The sequence below is a fragment of the Palaemon carinicauda genome, chromosome 1, assembly GCF_036898095.1.
Source record: "Palaemon carinicauda isolate YSFRI2023 chromosome 1, ASM3689809v2, whole genome shotgun sequence".
Classification (NCBI taxonomy): domain Eukaryota; kingdom Metazoa; phylum Arthropoda; class Malacostraca; order Decapoda; family Palaemonidae; genus Palaemon; species Palaemon carinicauda.
The window spans coordinates 9,267,112-9,284,907 of NC_090725.1; the positions used below are offsets into that span (position 1 = coordinate 9,267,112).

Consider the following 17,796-nt stretch of genomic DNA (forward strand, 5'->3'; position numbering starts at 1 on the left):
ATGGCCAAATTCACCAATACTCAACTTGGCGGGCCACCTGTGTTGCTCCCAAAGATACTGTCTTTCCCTTCGCCTCAAAAGTTTAGAGGTTGTGAAGATGGCAATAATGGAAGGTAGACCATTGACAGTATTAGAGGAATGCAAACCAGTTTCCCTAGCCCTTCCTTATGACTTGGATGGTTGGGAAATACGTCCAACACATCTTTGCGGTCAGAAAACTGGATAGGGACACTGGCGACAAACATTTCAATGAAAAGTTGACTAGAATTCCTGAATTCCTTTTGAAGGAATAATTGGAAGTCAAAAAGAGGCTATCTGCTTCTTTGTACCACCAGTCCTATCTGGAAATGTTGACTGGGAACTATTCCAAATCAGAACTATTCACAGTCCTAGCAAAGACTCATCTGGTTACAATCCCCCTTCATTAATCACAGGTTCTTGTTTCGCGGTTTTGTTTTTTCGCGCCCAAGGAAAAAAAAATTCTTTATGATGATTGTTTACCCAACATTAAGAATTTGATTTTTAATAGTTTGTAACAGTATTGGGATGGCCAAGAACAGTGGAATATCTATTAAATAAAAATTCTCATAATAATCGCGATAAAATTTAAGCTAGCCGTTGACCATAAATGAGACTAATTCATCCAGGACTCCTCTTTTCTGCTTCAGGGGAGAGGAAGAAACAAAAGTTTCTCTGCAGGAAAGAACCATGGATTTTCGCCTTGAGTTCATAGAAAGAGAGGAAGACTACTCCAGGGGGATACTGGGCGTTTCTGACAGACGAGCAGGCGGGATATCTGTCGCAAAGGCTTGCGTGACAGCTCAACCAAGGTTCCTGATCAATAGCTGCACTATAGGTAGTAGGGTGGCCAAGGCACCAGCCACCCATTGAGATACTACTGCTAGAGAGTTATTGGGTCCTTTGACTGGGCAGACAGTATTATATTGGATCCCTTTCTCTGGTTACGGCTTATTTCCTCTTTGCCTACAAATACACAGAATAGTCTGGCCTATTTTTAACACATTCTCCTCTTTCCTCATACACTTGACAACACTGAAATTACCAAACAATTCTTCTTCTCTCAAGAGAATAACTACTGCAATTGTTCAGTGGTTACTTTCCTCTTGGTAAGGGTAGAAGAGACTCTTTAGCTATGGTAAGCAGCTCTTCTAGGAGAAGGACACTCCAAAATCAAACCATTGTTCTCTAGTCTTGGGTAGTGCCATAGCCTCTGTACCATGGCCTTCCACTGCCTTGGATTAGAGATATCTTGCTTGAGGGTACACTTGGGCACACTATTCTCTCTTGTGTCTCTTCCTCTTGTTATTTTCAAGTTTTTATAGTTTATATATGAAAGATTTATTGTAATGTTATTATTGTTCTTAGACTCCTATTAGGTTTTTCCTTATTTCCTTTCCTCACTGGGCTATTTTCCCTGTTGGAGCCCTTGGGCTTATAGCATACTGCTTTTCCAACTAGGGTTGTAGCTTGGCAAGTAATGATAATAATAATATCGGGAAGTTCCCTTGAAGGGAACAACAAAGAGGGCCTCCGCAAGGAAGTCTTGTCTGCTGTTGAAGAAGCTCTCGAGGAAGGCTGCAGTGCTGATGTCTCCTTCTTAGGAAAAGGAATCGGCCATGAAGGGGGGTCCTTCAGAACCTTGAACTCCTGCTGCATCAATGTCTTGCCTTTTCCCGCTCTCCCCAGCGAAAGTGATGTTCTGTATTTGCGGAGAGGAGAACAAGGCAAAGGAGAATAATGGGGAGAAGACTTACATCTCTCTGAAGAGAGTTCGGAAGCTCAAAGAGGAGAAAGCTTAGAAAGCTTCTCTTTCCCCGAAAGGCACTGTTCATTAAAGTAGTGTCGTTCTGGTAAACGCTGGCGACAATCGGAGGCTGGTTCCTGGGGTCGCTATACTGTAGTAGCCAGGTCACACATAGCTGTCTGTCTGCCAGCTGTTGATGGAGACTGTAGGTCGTTTGACGATTGTCAAGGCGATCAGCAAATTGGCGAACAACGAGCAGCGCGAGGCTGGTGTTGTTTGCCTTCTGCTCTTGAAGAGCAACGAGTCGTTGGGGAACGACAAGAAGCTGAATGTCGAGCAGATAAATAGTGCTAATAAGCTGGCAAGCAGAGGGCTGCTGGCAATCAGTGAGTTAGCGATCGGCAAGTTGGAGATTGGTGGGTCGGAGATCAGCGGGCTAGAGATCGGCAAGTAGGTGATTGGTGCGCAGATGATCAGTGACCAGGCTGTGACCCTTAGGAGAGCGGTAAACCCTGGAGAGGATTGCAAGCGGCCACCGTCAACGAACGACGAGCAACGAACGACGAGCAGCAGCTTGTAGACAAGTCGGTGATGGAAGATTGACTGGATGGCTGGAACCAGCTGGCGAACCACGAACTGGAATTCGTTGGCGAGCGGATGGCGAGGAGTGATGGTCTATCGAGTGCTGCAAAGCTGGCAAACTAAGAGAACACGGAGAGTCCGTACGTACGGGCGAAGTTCGGGAGCTAGGAGGGGTATTAAGTGCCAAGGGTAAACCTCGTGCATTAACCCAGTTGTTGATGGAGAGTGCTTGGTTAGTTTCCCAGAAGGGAAACTGCGTTTAACTCCTTTAACTCTACTTGGGAGAGCTACCGAAGTAGCGTAAGCTCAAGAGAGAGGTGAGAAGACGATCTATGTCGTCCACATGAGAGCACTCTCTGAAGAGAGACTCGGGAGCAGCTCCTTCATTTATACGTGGGAGGGCCACCAAAGTAGCGAGAAGAGAAGACGATCTTGAGCTGGCTTAGTAAATAGCATGAGCTGGCGAACAGCAGATGGCGAGTACGCGAACGGAGAGCTGTCGATTTTTAAGAAACGGCAAAAGATGAGTCGTCAAACACTGATCTGTGAGTGATACGATTGGTAAGAAGTTGGAGATTGTCTAAACATTGAATCGGTGATTGGCAAGTTGGCGAATTGGAAATCTGGTGACCCGCAAGCAGGCGATCGGCATGGCATGGCAATCGGTGATCTTTGAGCTTGCAATCGGCGATCGTTGAGCTTGCAAACAGCGAGCTGGCTAATGGTACGCTGGCGATCAGAAAGCTGCAAATACTGTAGGCGAGCTGCTGGCAATCGACAATCAGTTAGTTGAAGACCAGCAGTATGGTTCAACGATTGCTGAGTTGTTGATTGTCAAGCTAGAAATCGGTGATCGGCAAGCTGACGATTGGCGATCGGCAAGCTGGAGATCAGCGATTGGCAATACTGTAGGTCAACGATTGGAGAAAAATGAGCTGGCAATTGGCGATCGGCGAGCTGGCGATAGGTGATCGGTGATTGGCGAGCTTGGGATTGGCGAACTGGAGACTGACCATCAATGATGGCAACCCACGAACAGCAGTTTGATTGTGAGAGGTCGGAGGGAAGTGTTGGACAGGCAAATGCCGCAAGGCTGGCGAAGGGCGCACCATTCTCCATACGAACCAAAAGAAAATAGAAGTACAGTTACAGGTGTGTGAATGAAATGGATAGCTACTACCACTAAAAGTCTAATGGCTTGTCTTTCAGCTTTGCCGAATGTAATACCCCTATAAAAAGCATTGTATTCCAGTTACAGTACAAAATACAGTACTGTAATGAAGATGTATTCTGATGTCACGGTGTGTATTACCAGGCCTGTTTTGATGTATCCCGACATCATCCTAGCGAAGGGGTTAAAAATAACAGAATGGGTCATTAGAGATTGCAAAAGAAGCAGGGGAAGGAAGAGAAGATGATGGATTGACGAAGCTAAGAACATTTGCGGGTGTGGAGTGGCATAGAAAGATCATAAACAGACCTCTAATTATTTGATTTACCAGATGAAATGCACTCCTCTTACCAGATGTAACTCATCTCACCAAATGCCAAATATCCTGAAGGAAACTATCTGGTTTAATTAATCTTATAAAGCAAGCTTCATAAAATTGTAAGTAGAGAAATTTCTCAACATTCAAACCAGCTACTAATAAGGCTAACACTGATTACCTTTACAAATAAATTATACTTACTTCACTTACACAAGTTGAATTTGGCATGTTGTTAAACAGTTTCTTCATGAAAAGGTTGTAATTATATTGTGCACTATATAGTCTTTTTATTTATCATGAAAATCATCTTAATTGTTGTTCACTCTATAACAATGTACAATGTACACAAATCTACTCTAGAAATCTTAGAGTAAAAATTGAATATGAACAGGTGGTGCTACAATACAAGATAAATTATACTTGTAAGTTACATCACCTAATAATTTTTAACTAAAAATTATAGTTAATTTCAATTAAAGGCAACAATATATATGCTAAAGTTACATACCTAATTGAAAATTGGGAAAATCTAAATTCTATAATCAATCTACAAAAAAGTCCTTCGCATTTAGAGTTAATATATTTAAGATCATTTGCTTTAATTCATTGTTAATAATTTAAACATGAAAAGCAGAATGGTAATTTTAATCATTACCAAGAAATGCTTCACAAGCCATTGTTGACAATTTAATCAATACTTGGATAACCCACCTAATACTATTCTACCACGTATAATGGATTAAACTACACCAGCTTTAACTAGGCTTGTACTAAAGTCAAAGAAGGGTATTTTAATTATGTCTAGGTTGTACCTGGCACAAAGCTCCTTTCCCTAATCCTGTCGTTCCTAGTATGTGGGTACAATTATGTTAGGATACATATTCTCTGCATCAATGTCAAAACATCTTTCATTTCTTGTGAGCACCATGCCAAGATAAAATGCTACAAGAAGCTGACCAATATTTATGCCAATGTTTTAACACATTCTGAATATGGTAATTTTTTTGCTGCTGTGGACTAATTTTTTTGCTGCTATGGACTTGACAAGGAAAGGTAAAATACATCTAATGATTACTTCTGGGCTAGCAAACTTAAAATGATAAATTTTTAATATTCAGGGGTATCTTAATTTATCAGCATAGTGTTCTTCCACTTTCCCTAGGGAAGGAATTATCAAATCCAATTAATGAGACAATTACAAAAAAAAATATTGAAAATATATATGCAGTCAAAAAAGAAATTCAAATACTTACTAATAATGTACATAAAATATGAACTATTACAAAATTACAGTAACTTTACAGCAGTAGGCTACACTTACCATAAAGAATATTAAACATTAGGTCTGTAAAGTAATTACAAAGGCTCCCCCAACAGGGCTTTCTGTCTTAAGGAAAATATTCGGCGCAAGAACTTTTCTTCGCGCTCTTCATAGTCTCCAAAGAGCTGTGGAAAGGAAAATTATTATTTAATTTCTCACAATGAAACCTTAAGGGTAATATAAAATATATATATAAAAAAAAATAACACTGAGTTTCACAAGGGAATACCTTATGGCCACACTAGGAATGCACTGTAACATGATGTACAATACATAATAACCCTTTTACCCCCAAAGGACGTACTGGTACGTTTCACAAAATTCATCCCTTTACCCCCATGGACGTACCGGTACGTCCTTGCAAAAAAATGCTATAAATTTTTTTTTTTTCATATTTTTGATAAATATTTGAGAAAATTCAGGCCTTTTCCAAGAGAATGAGACCAACCTGACCTCTCTATGACAAAAATTAAGGCTGTTAGAGCAATTTTAAAAAAATATACTACAAAATGTGCTGGGAAAAAATAACCCCTTGGGGGTTAAGGGTTGGAAATTTCCAAAGAGCCTGGGGGTAAAAAGGATAATCAAATCAGTGCTACATTCATCATGAGGTGATTTTGGTAAATATAGCTACAATGATGAAGTGTAAAGTAAAGTAATGTTCAGTAAAATTGACATGGCACAAATTATCACAGTAAAAGAACACATGAAAGTGAGATCAAGATATCACTCAACTGACAATTACACTTGGACAAGGAAGCCTTTCAATCTGTTAATCTGAGTTTTGTCATGCAAAAATACAATCTATATTTGTACAGTATATACTTTAAACATTTACATCTAATAATAATAAAAAAATAAGTTTTTGGTTTTGAAAAAAAAAGTAAAATCTTTGCAAGGGTTGTAATATGACAAATTCGAAGATAATTTGTATTTTTCCTAACCATACAAACCTTAGCTATTTACAAAGGGTATTACTTTTAGCGTAGCTGAAATGGCGAGCCATTAGAATTTAACGAGGGTGTATTACCCCCGCGCTAGTTAGCGGGGGGGTAGGGGAGTGGTAGCTAGCTACCCCTCCTCCCCCTCACACACAGGTGAATACTCACTTTCACTTAGAGGTAGGACTTGTCTTGGGGGACAGGGCTGGCGGGCAAATATGTGTAAATAGCTAAGGTTTGTATGGTTAGGAAAAATACAAATTATCTTCGAATTTGTCATTTGTTCCGTAACCGAAATACAAACCACGCTATTTACAAAGGGTGACTTATCCCTTAGGAAGGGTGGAAAGTCCCCAGCCATACTGGCTTTGGCTTTACCCGGGGACTCAGAATCCGAGTGAGTCGCACTCGAGAAAAGGAGTCCCTGCACCTCACAAGTTCCTTGCACCGCAAGGAACCATGTGGCCTACGTAAGCTTGTGTGTGAAGGAAGAAGTGTGACCCGTCTTAGGCAGTTGACCTGGAGTTCCAGAAGGAACTCTGGGTTAGGACGTTCCCAATACCACCTCGTCAGGGTATGGGGGACGCGACAGTATTGACTCAATACTCGGAACACAAGGAAGCATGGTTTACCTGCAGAGGTTCGAGGTCAGCTATGCAGAGACCAGGATGCTGCTTCCCCGTAGAGGGGATGATGAAGAAAGAAGTAAGGGCCAGACATACTTCTTTCGTTCATGCAGACTAAAACCTGATAACAATGCCCTCAACCTTCTGCTACCTGTCCAAAAAGGAGCCTGAGGTTAGACCAGCTGTTGTGTAGCCACCACAGAGCGATAGAAAACGTATCGAGACTCCTGTGGGTCACGCCCTGCAGGAAGCGGGCTGCGAAGGTCATCAGACGCTTCCAGACTCCAGCTTGTAGCACCTGCGTCACAGAGTAGTATTACTCGAAGGCGAGGGACGTTGCGATGTATCCAACATCGTGCTGTAGGGAGACGTGACGGGGGAGGGTCTGAAGACAGGTCGAGATGAATGTCCTTGAGTCCGGGCTGAAGAGGTGTACTGGTGACTCTCCCCCCATGTCCTCCTTGTGTTCCCAAATCGGCTGCAACTGAGGCCAAACTGCAGCTGTTCCCAGCGCTAACCTCTCGATTCCTGTACTGGCAAGAAAGAGAAGGTCTTGGGACATCAGACACAGAATGGAGACTCAAAATCTTGAATGAATCGGACCGAAGGGTCGGGACCCTCAGATTCTGAGTCTAGCCAACAACTCAGGAGCGAGCCTGAATGTTGCCTTCCCCTCTTCCTTAGAAAGGGGGGGAGTAGTAAGAGACCAAGAAGATTGCTTACACACTGGCCGTGGCCAGAGTGAGCAGAAGACCCAAGGCGGAATACAATCCGAGGCCTGTCGTAAAAGGGTCTTGAGAAGATCTCTTAAAGGACTAAAAGTCCGAGCCATGCTCCAAGTTGGAGGTCTTCCTCCGACTAGGGCAGGGACGATCGTAGCTTCGCATGAGCGAGAATAGATCCAGCGGGCAGGAAAAAGTTATTCCTTTAAGCCTGAAGGTCAGGGAAAGGCTGAGCGACAGGCTTCATTGCCAAGAGCGGAAAGGAGTTTCCTCCCGCCGAAAGGCAATAAGACCGTTATTGCTGGAGAAGAGGCCTCACGGGAAGAGGTATATCTCCCACGGCACCAACCACCTTAGACTCTTCACTTTGCCTGGGAGACCCCTGTGGATGACTATCGCAGATGACGCGACCTCCGTACCGCGACTGTAGCGGGTTGTCTCTTCTAGAGGAGGAAGCGTAGTGTCTCCAGGCATGAAGCCGAAGCGACGCCCCGGTTCGGGAGAGATGTCGCAGTGTGGTTGCTTGAGTAGCCTGCGCCGTGGGAGAAGCTCTCCCGGGAGTTCCGTCAGGGGAAGCAGAGGGTCCAGAAACCGTTCTGCGCATAGTCCCAGTGGAGCTCTCCCATTGAAAGGTTGACAGACAACCTGGTTTTGTTGAGACCCATTGTCCGCAGACAAAAAGGAGGGAAGACGCAGGCGTCGAAGTTGTCCCACCATCACCGGAATGCATCTTGCCAGAGTCTCGGGGTCTGAGACTGGGGGGAAAACTAGCGGAAGCTTGAGGTTCCAAGCTGTCGCGATCAGGTCCCCCAGATCAGCACTTGCTGGTTACCCAAGGTCAAAGACCCCTAGGTACACTCTCTCTATGAGGCTCTGCTTGGATAGTCTGAGAGAAACATTCCCCTGCCTGGAATGAGAGAGCCGATGGTGGAATTGAGAGAATCTCAATCATCCCGGTATCTCTACTGCAAGATGTGAAGGTGTGAAAATGCGTCCCCTGCTGGTTAGCATGAAGTCGACACGCAACGGGGCGACTTGGCAGGAGCGGTAGGACTGAAGAGGGGCCAGACTAAGGCCCTTAAGCCTGCCTGAATGATGGAGAGGTATCCTTCAGGTCTTGACCATAGGCCTGGACCGGAACATGCCCCCCCCCCTTTCCTTTGACGAGTCCGAGAACCGCATCAAGAATGTGGGGAAAGGACGAGAATATCTACTACCATCAAGAGGCTCCATAGGTCAACACCCATTGCAGGTTTAATAGTTCCGCTGGTCCCATAGGGCCAGGGAGTCCGGTTAAACATTGCCTGAAGCCACCGGAACTTGGATCGCCCCACATGGAACTTATCCTGAGGCGACCGTTCGGACTATAAACGGGTCAATGAGGAAAGAAGAACTAGGAAACGTTCCAAGGTAGGGCTGAAAACTCTGCTTGACTGAGAACAGGTACTGCGACTCTCCTCAGTCTTGCCACAGTCAACCGAAAGGAAGGCTCGGAGGATGTGGTAACAGAATCTGGCGTCCCCAGGTGGTCACCCATCCAAGTGCCGACGTTGCTTAACCTCGCTGGACGGACGAGAAGCGGGGTTTCCAACGTGGTAAGGCGGTTGACTCAATATCATGGCCAGATACTCCAGATGTTGAGGCAGAGGAAGAGAAGGCTCCAAGCAAAATACCATGAGCCCACACTCATGGTCAGCATTCGGAAGCTTTTCCCGGCGCTGAAGAAGGTCGAAACCCGAGCCTACCGGAGTTGACCAGCCCTCCAAACAGCAGAGGAGGCGGAAGTCTGCACCTGAGCGGCCAAGAGGAAGGCGGGGAGAGTTCTCTGGGGAAACAAACCTGCTATGCCACGGCGGGATAGCCACACTGCATCATAAGCAGGAATACTTGCAGTTTAGGCTGAATTCGACGAGCACCCTGGAAGATGGATGGAATGGAAACTGAAAGTACCCGTCCTTCCGATCCAGGGTTAAAGGAGTCCTGTCGCCTCGTTACCAGTCTGATCGATTCTGCTGGTCTACGCTGGCCGAAGTTTGTTCGACAAACTTGATCAGGGCTGAGAGGTCGACTATGGACATCCCCTCTCAGATCCTTCCTTACAAGAAAGGATCGACTGAGGGGGCCGGGGGTAAAGCCGTCGATGATCCTAAGGAAGACCTTCGCCTAAGGTATGGATCATTCTGCCCAACCGGGCAACTCTGCTGATGCTATGGCATAGAGGTTCAGAGACACTGAATTCGCTGACAGAGACGGCAGGCGCGATATCCTTGGCTACTCACAGAGATTGTGCGGGAATGGGCATCGGGAAGCTGTCATTCGGATGAGTAACCTTAAGCATCCTCCCAGCGAAAAAACCTGCAATCCTAGAGTTCGTGAACTCCTTTTAGGACTATGCCCCCCCGGGGGAGTCTCCCGTGCCATCTGTTCCTGACAGGAGGAAACTGCAATTGGACACCTTGTCCCAGTTGTCGTAGCCGATAACTTAGGCCGACGTGGTTGAAAGAAAAGGGAGCTGGAGCCCTGCAGAGTCTGGAAGAAAGCGCCTTGGAGGAGTGAAACCGGAAGTCGATTTACTCCGCACAGCAGATGTTTAAGTCTCTGTCCTTGGGCAAAGACAAAACTCTTCTCAAGGATGGAAGGGTGTCTGAGGTCGTTGACCTCCACAGATGAGACACCCGAAGGAAGCCTTCAGTCAGTGCGTCCAGATGGTAAAACATCGAGCTTGTCCGCAAGTAGATACTTAACGACGAAAGGCCAAGGTGCCTGAGCTCGAGAGGAGGAAAGTACCCTTGATCTTCCTGTAGCTTCCTTGAACCAAACCTCGGGCCGTAACCGAGGAGGGAAAGGACCTGGTAAGCTCCCAGAGGAAGAGGTAAGCAGTCACCCCTTGTCCGATGGAGAAATCTTCAACGGAAAGCCCCCCCGCCAAAAATCCTTCCAGGGCGGGAGAAGGGGAGAGTACTCGTGCAGGAGAGGGGACCCTCGAGACCGACCTCTTGGGAACCAACTTCGCCCTGGGGGAAGTCACCACGAAGTCCACTCCTCTCTTTCTCTTCAGCGTAGGAGAGACAGCCGCTGGTTTGTTACCCTGGCCGGTGAGTGCTGGTTTCATAACCCTCATTAACGCCCGTGCCAGCGGATCAAACCATGTCTGCTGCTCCAAGGACACAGAGTCCGAAATCCTCGCTAAGGTGAAAGGGATCGGGCGATCCTTTGGAGAGGACACGACGGTTCCTGCCTGAAAAGAAGGTGGGAAGAATGCTGTACTGACCTGTCTTCATCCTGCACTACCAACCTGTGCTTGGATGGAGGTGATCCCGAGTGCCGCCTAGGAGCACGCGTCCCTGCTGCTACCACCGGCTGTGGAATTCGCCGCGAACTATGGTCGCGCGAGGGCGAACGGTCGCGCAAAGGCGAATGGTCGCGCGGGCGCACAGGCGAGTGGTCGCGCGGGCGCGCAGGCGAGCGGTCGCGCGGGCGCGCCGGCGAGCGATCGCGCGGGCGCGCGGGCGCGCCGGCGAGCGATCGCGCGGGCGCGCCGGCGAGCGATCGCGCGGGCGCGCCGGCGAGCGATCGCGCGGGCGCGCCGGCGAGCGATCGCGCGGGCGCGCAGGCGAGCGATCGCGCGGGCGCGCAGGCGAGCGATCGCGGAGGCGAGCGATCGCGCGGGCGCGCAGGCGAGCGATCGCGCGGGCGCGCAGGGGAATGGGCGTGACGGCGAGGGATCGTGCTGCCGCGTAGGTGAAGAAGATCGCTGGCGGTAAGCGATGGCGAGCAGCATGTGTAGGTGAATGATCGCGTGATAGGGTGCGATGGTGATCAGCATCCGCAAGAGGGCGAGCGTTCAGGGTTGTGCGATGAGGAGCAGCATGCGTAAGCGGGCAATCGTTCAGGGTTGTGCGATGGCGAGCAGCATGCGCAGGTGAATGATCGCGTGAAAGGGTGCGATGGTGATCAGCATCTGCAGGAGGGCGATCGTTCAGGGTGGTGCGATGAGGAGCAGCATGCGTAAGCGGCCAATCGTTCAGGGTTGTGCGATGGCGAGCAGCATGCGCAGGTGAATGATCGCGTGAAAGGGTGCGATGGTGATCAGCATCTGCAGGAGGGCGATCGTTCAGGGTTGTGCGATGAGGAGCAGCATGCGTAAGCGGGCAATCGTTCAGGGTTGTGCGATGGCGAGCAGCATGCGCAGGTGAATGATCGCGTGAAAGGGTGCGATGGTGATCAGCATCTGCAGGAGGGCGATCGTTCAGGGTGGTGCGATGAGGAGCAGCATGCGTAAGCGGGCAATCGTTCAGGGTTGTGCGATGGCGAGCAGCATCTGCAGTTGAGGGTCGCGCGATGGCGGTCAGCATCTGCAGTTGAGGGTCGCGCGATGGCGGTCAGCATCTGCAGTTGAGGGTCGCGCGATGGCGGTCAGCAGCTGCAGTTGAGGGTCGCGCGATGGCGGTCAGCATCTGCAGTTGAGGGTCGCGCGATGGCGGTCAGCATCTGCAGTTGAGGGTCGCGCGATGGCGGTCAGCATCTGCAGTTGAGGGTCGCGCGATGGCGATCAGCATCCGCAGTTGAGCTAGTAGCTGGCGAACCATGTTCCTTCAGAAGTGTTGGAGAACGTTGGTGTGCCAGCTGTAACACACGTGGGCGATCTGGAGATCGCTGGCGAGCTGATGATCGCTGGCGAGCTGATGATCGCTGACGAGCTGACGATCGCTGGCGAGCTGATGATCGCTGACGAGCTGATGATCGCTGACGAGCTGATGATCGCTGACGAGCAGAAGGCTACGCGTGGAAGCCTGCGCAAAGAAGAAGAGTCCTTGACCCCGACCTGAACCGAAGTTCTAGATCGCGAGGGCGAACGTGGGCGCACAGGGCACGTAACAGGAACCACAGGGAAGATCATCTTGAAAGCGCTGACGAACAGGAGAGCGCTGACGAACAGAAGGGCGCGCAGGGAAACCCTGACACGCAAGGGAAGAACCCCCGTGGGGGCAACCCTTTGCCCCGAAGGGATCGTTGTCCGCCGGGAGACTGATGTCCGTCGGAAGACCGCTGTCCGTCGGGAAGACCGTTGTCCGTCGGGAAGACCGTTGCCCGTCGGAAGACGAGATTAGACTGCTGTCCATCTGCACCAAGACGGAAGATCGAGAAAAAGAAGTTGTAGGCTGCAAACGGAGATTCAAAAAGGCGCCTCAAGCACCCTTATAGGGAGATGAGAGGCCCTTACGACGAGGCGGACGGAGGGCCTTACGGCGAGGGAGGCCAACAGCAACAGAAGAAACCTCCGAAGAGGAGTCTCTATGAGTGTACTCTCTCGCGAACGAAAGAGAAACACTTCGTGGAAGAGACTGGTCAGCCAGTGACCTAAGAGGGGCAATCCTCCGAAGAGGAGCTCCTGCAGTTGCCCAGCCCCTTGAGCGAAACTGCAGGTGCGACCGCTCAGCACCAAGAGCATAGTCGCACGAAAAAAAGGCAAGAGAAGAACCCCCCAAAAGAGGAAAAGCTCAAGCCTGGACAGGAAAAAACTTCCCTCGGAAGGAAAGTTATCCGCCCAAGGAGGCAAGCCTCCTGACTGTTCTAAAATGAACTGGAGAGCTGTCCGTCGACACGGGAGTACTACCAGTAGAAGGAGACACGCCCCTGACGACAATACAAGGGGGGAGGCAGCAACAGCCGAATCCCCAGGACTCAACCAGACAGCTCACACCGTTGCTATATTACAGAAACGAACTAGATCGGTAACTGTAAAAAAAATAAAACAAATAATATTAGTACACATTCATTCCCCCGGGAAGGCTCCGAAGAGGAATCCCGAGGAAAAGGAACAAGAATTACACAACAGGCACGTGCCCTCACAACCACTTACACTCGCGGAAGGAGAGCTGTAACCAAAACAGAATTATAACAATTATAATTATGTAACTATGTAATTATGTAATTTAAAAATGAATGAACACTAAAGAAAAAAACGAAAACCCCGAAAGGAATCGTTCTACAAGCTGAAAAATTAACAACTACAATTAGATTCATAAACTAATTGAGACAAAATGTACGGCGTAGCAACCCCACCCACACGGGAAGGAAGCTACAAGGGCGTAGTAAAACATAGTAAAAGGGTGAACGACCTCAAGAGAGAGAGAGAGAGAAAGACCGAAGTCAAACTCGATCGCAACCCATAAAATTAGGCCGTGGTGGCCTAACTGCCGAGGCCTCCACGTAGATATCGTACACTACACACACACATCTGAAAAGGAAACTTACTTATTTCTATACTCAAATATATATACAAACATGAAAACATGTTTACATATATATTGAGTAAAAGAAAAGTAAGCGATTAAGTAAAGACAAAACAGACAATGGCTGCCAAGCGAGGACCAAGACAGACACGTCTGTCACAGTCCGAGCCAAAAGTGAAAGTGAGTATTCACCTGTGTGTGAGGGGGAGGAGGGGTAGCTAGCTACCACTCCCCTACCCCCCCGCTAACTAGCGCGGGGGTAATACACCCTCGTTAAATTCTAATGGCTCGCCATTTCAGCTACGCTAAAAGTAATACCCTTTGTAAATAGCGTGGTTTGTATTTCGGTTACGGAACAATTGTCATTTTCAAAGAGCAAAACATTACCTAAAACAATCTTTGAAAATATCTAATTTCATTCTAAACATTAATGGAGATAATTCTTTGAGTAGTACTTAACATCTTCAACGAATTTATTACCATTATATTCCTATATGGAAGACCTGAAAGACTTGTATGATTATTCTTGCCATAAGTTGATATGATTGCTTGAGTTAGAAGACCTTCAGGAACATTTGTCATAACATATGTTTCTGAATTACTGATACTAAAGCCACCAAAATCCTAATCGCATTTATGACATTGAGATGAAACTGCATTATCCACTACATTTATTATTATTTATTGATTATTAATCATTAATTATCAATTATTAATAAAATTATTAGTTATTAATTGCTAAGCTACAACCCTAGTTGGAAAAGCAGGATGCTATAACCCCAGGGGCCCCAACAGGGAAAATAGCCCAGTGAGGAAAGGACAGTAACAACATTTAAATAAATATTTCCTATACAAACTATAAAAACTTTAACAAAACAAAAAGACAAATTAGAAAGAATAGTGTGCTGAGTGTACCCTCAAGCAAGAGAACTCTAACTCAAAACAGTGGAAGACTATGGAACAGAGGCTATGGCAATACCCAAGACAAGAGAACAATGGTTTGATTTTGGAGGGGCCTTCTTCTAGAAGAGCTGCTTACCATAGCTGAACTCTTCTACCCTTACCAAGAGTTAAGTAGCCCCTGAACAATTGCAGTGCAGTAGTTAACCCCTTAGGTGAAGAGGAATTGTTTGGTAACCTCAGTGCTGTTAGGTGTATGAGGACAGAGGAGAATCTGTAAAGAATAGGCCAGACTACTCGGTGTATGTGCAGGCAAAGGGAAAGTGAACCGTAACCAGAGAGAAGGATCCAATGAAGTACTGTCAGGCCAGTCAAAGGACTGTTTTTAGAGGAATTGTGCATGCTGTATAATGCTTTTCATAATTTTTAACATTTCTATTTGCAGCCAATTCTAAGTCTTACATTTTCTTTCATTACTCTCAATATTACAATGTATTCAAGAAACTTTATTTGGTTGAGCCCAAGTTGTGAAATTATCTTCCTAATCATATACAGTACATGATCAATGATCATCTTCGTCTATCTATTACTACAACTACTTTAGTATTACTTTAATTGTAAATAAATGATTACTAGACTAAAAGGAAAAATATTTTATGATCTGTTATTTATTTACCAAAATGAAAGAAAAATAAATTGCTAATGTGGCTAATATGCGTAGTAGCATTGTGTGTCCGTACATACCAAACAGTACAGTTCATTGTGATTTTTAATATATGTACTTATTGTTATAAAATTATTTGTAAATAAATAGTTATTAGATTAAAAGGGAAAATACGTTATGATCTGTTATTTATTTACTGAAAAAGAAAAATATATCGCTACAATAGCATTGAGTAGGATAATGAGACCCCAAAGGCTCAGCGTAACCGTCACGAGAACCCGAGGTGGAGGATTTTTTGACCCCTCATCACCCTAGGGGTGCTCCTCCCCCTATGGTAAGGAGACGCCCAGGGTGACAAGGGGTCAGAAATTCTTCCCCCGATGGACCCCGAAGGTGAACGCCTAGCAGGTTCCTCAGGAGAGGGAGTCTGTTCAGTCACAAGAAGCCAGTCACAAGCTTGCTCTCATGAACAAGAGTAATGTTCTCCCGATGGAGGACATTGCCCAGGACTATGCTTTCCCCCAGCCCTAGGTGGAGAAGCATAGGCATAAGTCACATGCTGGTCGCGGTTTACTCTTTCTCGCTGACAAGAGAGACGTCCTCCCAAAGGAGGAGCTTGCCTTGGACTTTGCTCTCCCACTGCCCCAGGAGGAGAAGCGTAGTAGACCTCGGCGTCGCCTCTGACTGACAGCCAGCAGCACCAAAGTGATCTGGTGCCGTGTCCAATGGGAAGACTCCACCTCCTTAGAAGTAGGAGTGCGCTTCCTCTCGACACCTAACTGAAGAAGTTCAAACAAAACTTCCTTCGAAGGGGGAACATCAACATCCAATGAAGGCGAAAACTGAACCGAATCAATAGGGAAAACGGTACTATTCTTCGATCCTCAAGGTAACCTGGGGTTAACAAAGCTGCGCCGCTACTCTGCCATTCACCAAAGAGGACCGGGGAAGGAACAGATTCGGGAAGAGATTGGGGAGTCAAAGAAGAAGTCCGCGATTTCTTCGACTTTGAGAAGACCACGAAGGAGAAGAATTTCGTTTAGATTTCTCATTTTTCCTGCGCCTAAACCTCTCCCACTGGGAAGCAGAGCACTCCCCCCAACACTCAGGACAAGTATTATACCAATCACACCAATGGTCCCGGAAACAAGGAAACAGCAGGTGCGGGTCCGTCTCAAGGGCGGACATGAAGTTACCGCAGGAGTGGCCTTCAGGACCAAGACAGGTATACATGACCAAAAAAGAAACCAAGCACACCTGAAAAGAGAAAGTAATAAAAGTATTATTTAAATGGCAAATCTTAACAGCAGGAGAAAGCAGCAACGTCCGCACTCTACCAAGACAAAAAGCAAAGTGGGTGCTCACCCAAGGTATGTGGGTGAGCGGGGTAGCCGGCTACCCTACCCTTCCCACTAACTAGCAGTTGGGACAAAGTCTTTGCCTCACGCACTACAGTGTGATACATATGACTTTGCACTGGTCCGTCGCCCTTGCTGGAAGCTCATCTTACTTGAGGACTCCTTTAGGCATGAGTCTAACAGGTTACTTAAGGCCTCGATCTGGGGAGCAGACTTCTTCCCAGAGGACGTGGTACATAGCACCCTCGGAGAAGCAGCCAGAGTCAACCAAAGCCTCAGAGTCCGGTGGGGTCTAATTCCAAAAGAAAATTCGAGCCCACCGGACCGCAATCACGAGGCAGGAGATGACCAAGGAAGTTTCAGTCCTTCCAAAGGCCACAGGCTCAGGATGTGCTAAAGGCAATGCCAGTATCCCAGGTGAGCCAGCCTTCCACCTCAAGAACCCAGCTACAAAATCAATATGTGTGGGTAAGCCGACCACCTCAACAACCGATAGCCACTACTCCGTTTATTGCGTCTCCAGCGTATCATCTTTCCTTCGAAACACAGGGAGTGTTTCACGGATATAATATGCATGCGAGAGGTAATAGAGCTAGGGGAGCCTTCCTGCATAGGGGACTCCCCAAGTAGGAGGAAGGCTGTACTTCTTTCGGAGCCGTTGGGCGTTCAGCAATTGGCATACAACGTCGTAATGAAAGTTCTGGAGTGGAGATGGATGAAAAAAGCCCCCTCCACCAACCAGTTTTTATCAGATTCCAACGGCAGACTTAACACTTTACACAGGAGATCTTCTGAAGAAAGCAATAAGAGGTAATATGCTTAAAAATTTCAAGCACGTTTGTTCAGAGTGCCTAAGAAAAACTCGGACAAACGAAGAGTAACCTAGATCTGTCCTATTTGAATACATATATTCAATGCGACTAGTTCCATATGATGACCGTCTCACAGGTGAGGACCTTTTGTCCTCATGGGGCCGTCACCACCTCTATAGATCTTACAGGTGTTTATTTTCATAAAATAAGAAAAAATTATAAATCTCATCTGTAATGCCTAAGGTAAGATGTCACTATTAGCTAGAGAGAGTGGTGTAATTATTCCATGGTAACGTAAAAAGACTAAAATAGCTCTCCCATATTCAGAAATAAAGGCTAGAATCCTAAAAACTTAGTTGGTTGACTGAAGACAGGAGGA

The 17,796-nt window shown here is 47.0% G+C and overlaps 1 protein-coding gene across 2 annotated transcripts in view; it reads right to left on the reverse strand.

Moving 5' to 3' along the window:
* Window positions 1–4,116: 4,116 nt before the first annotated feature.
* The window catches only part of LOC137641429 (serine/Arginine-related protein 53-like), a 97,025-nt gene continuing 83,345 nt past the window's right edge, over window positions 4,117–17,796 (reverse strand). For both annotated transcript variants that reach the window (XM_068373970.1, XM_068373977.1), the window contains one exon: window positions 4,117–5,283. In XM_068373970.1, the coding sequence (XP_068230071.1) occupies window positions 5,194–5,283 (90 nt within the window). In that variant the 3' untranslated portion in view covers window positions 4,117–5,193. The remainder of the gene's footprint in view (window positions 5,284–17,796) is intronic.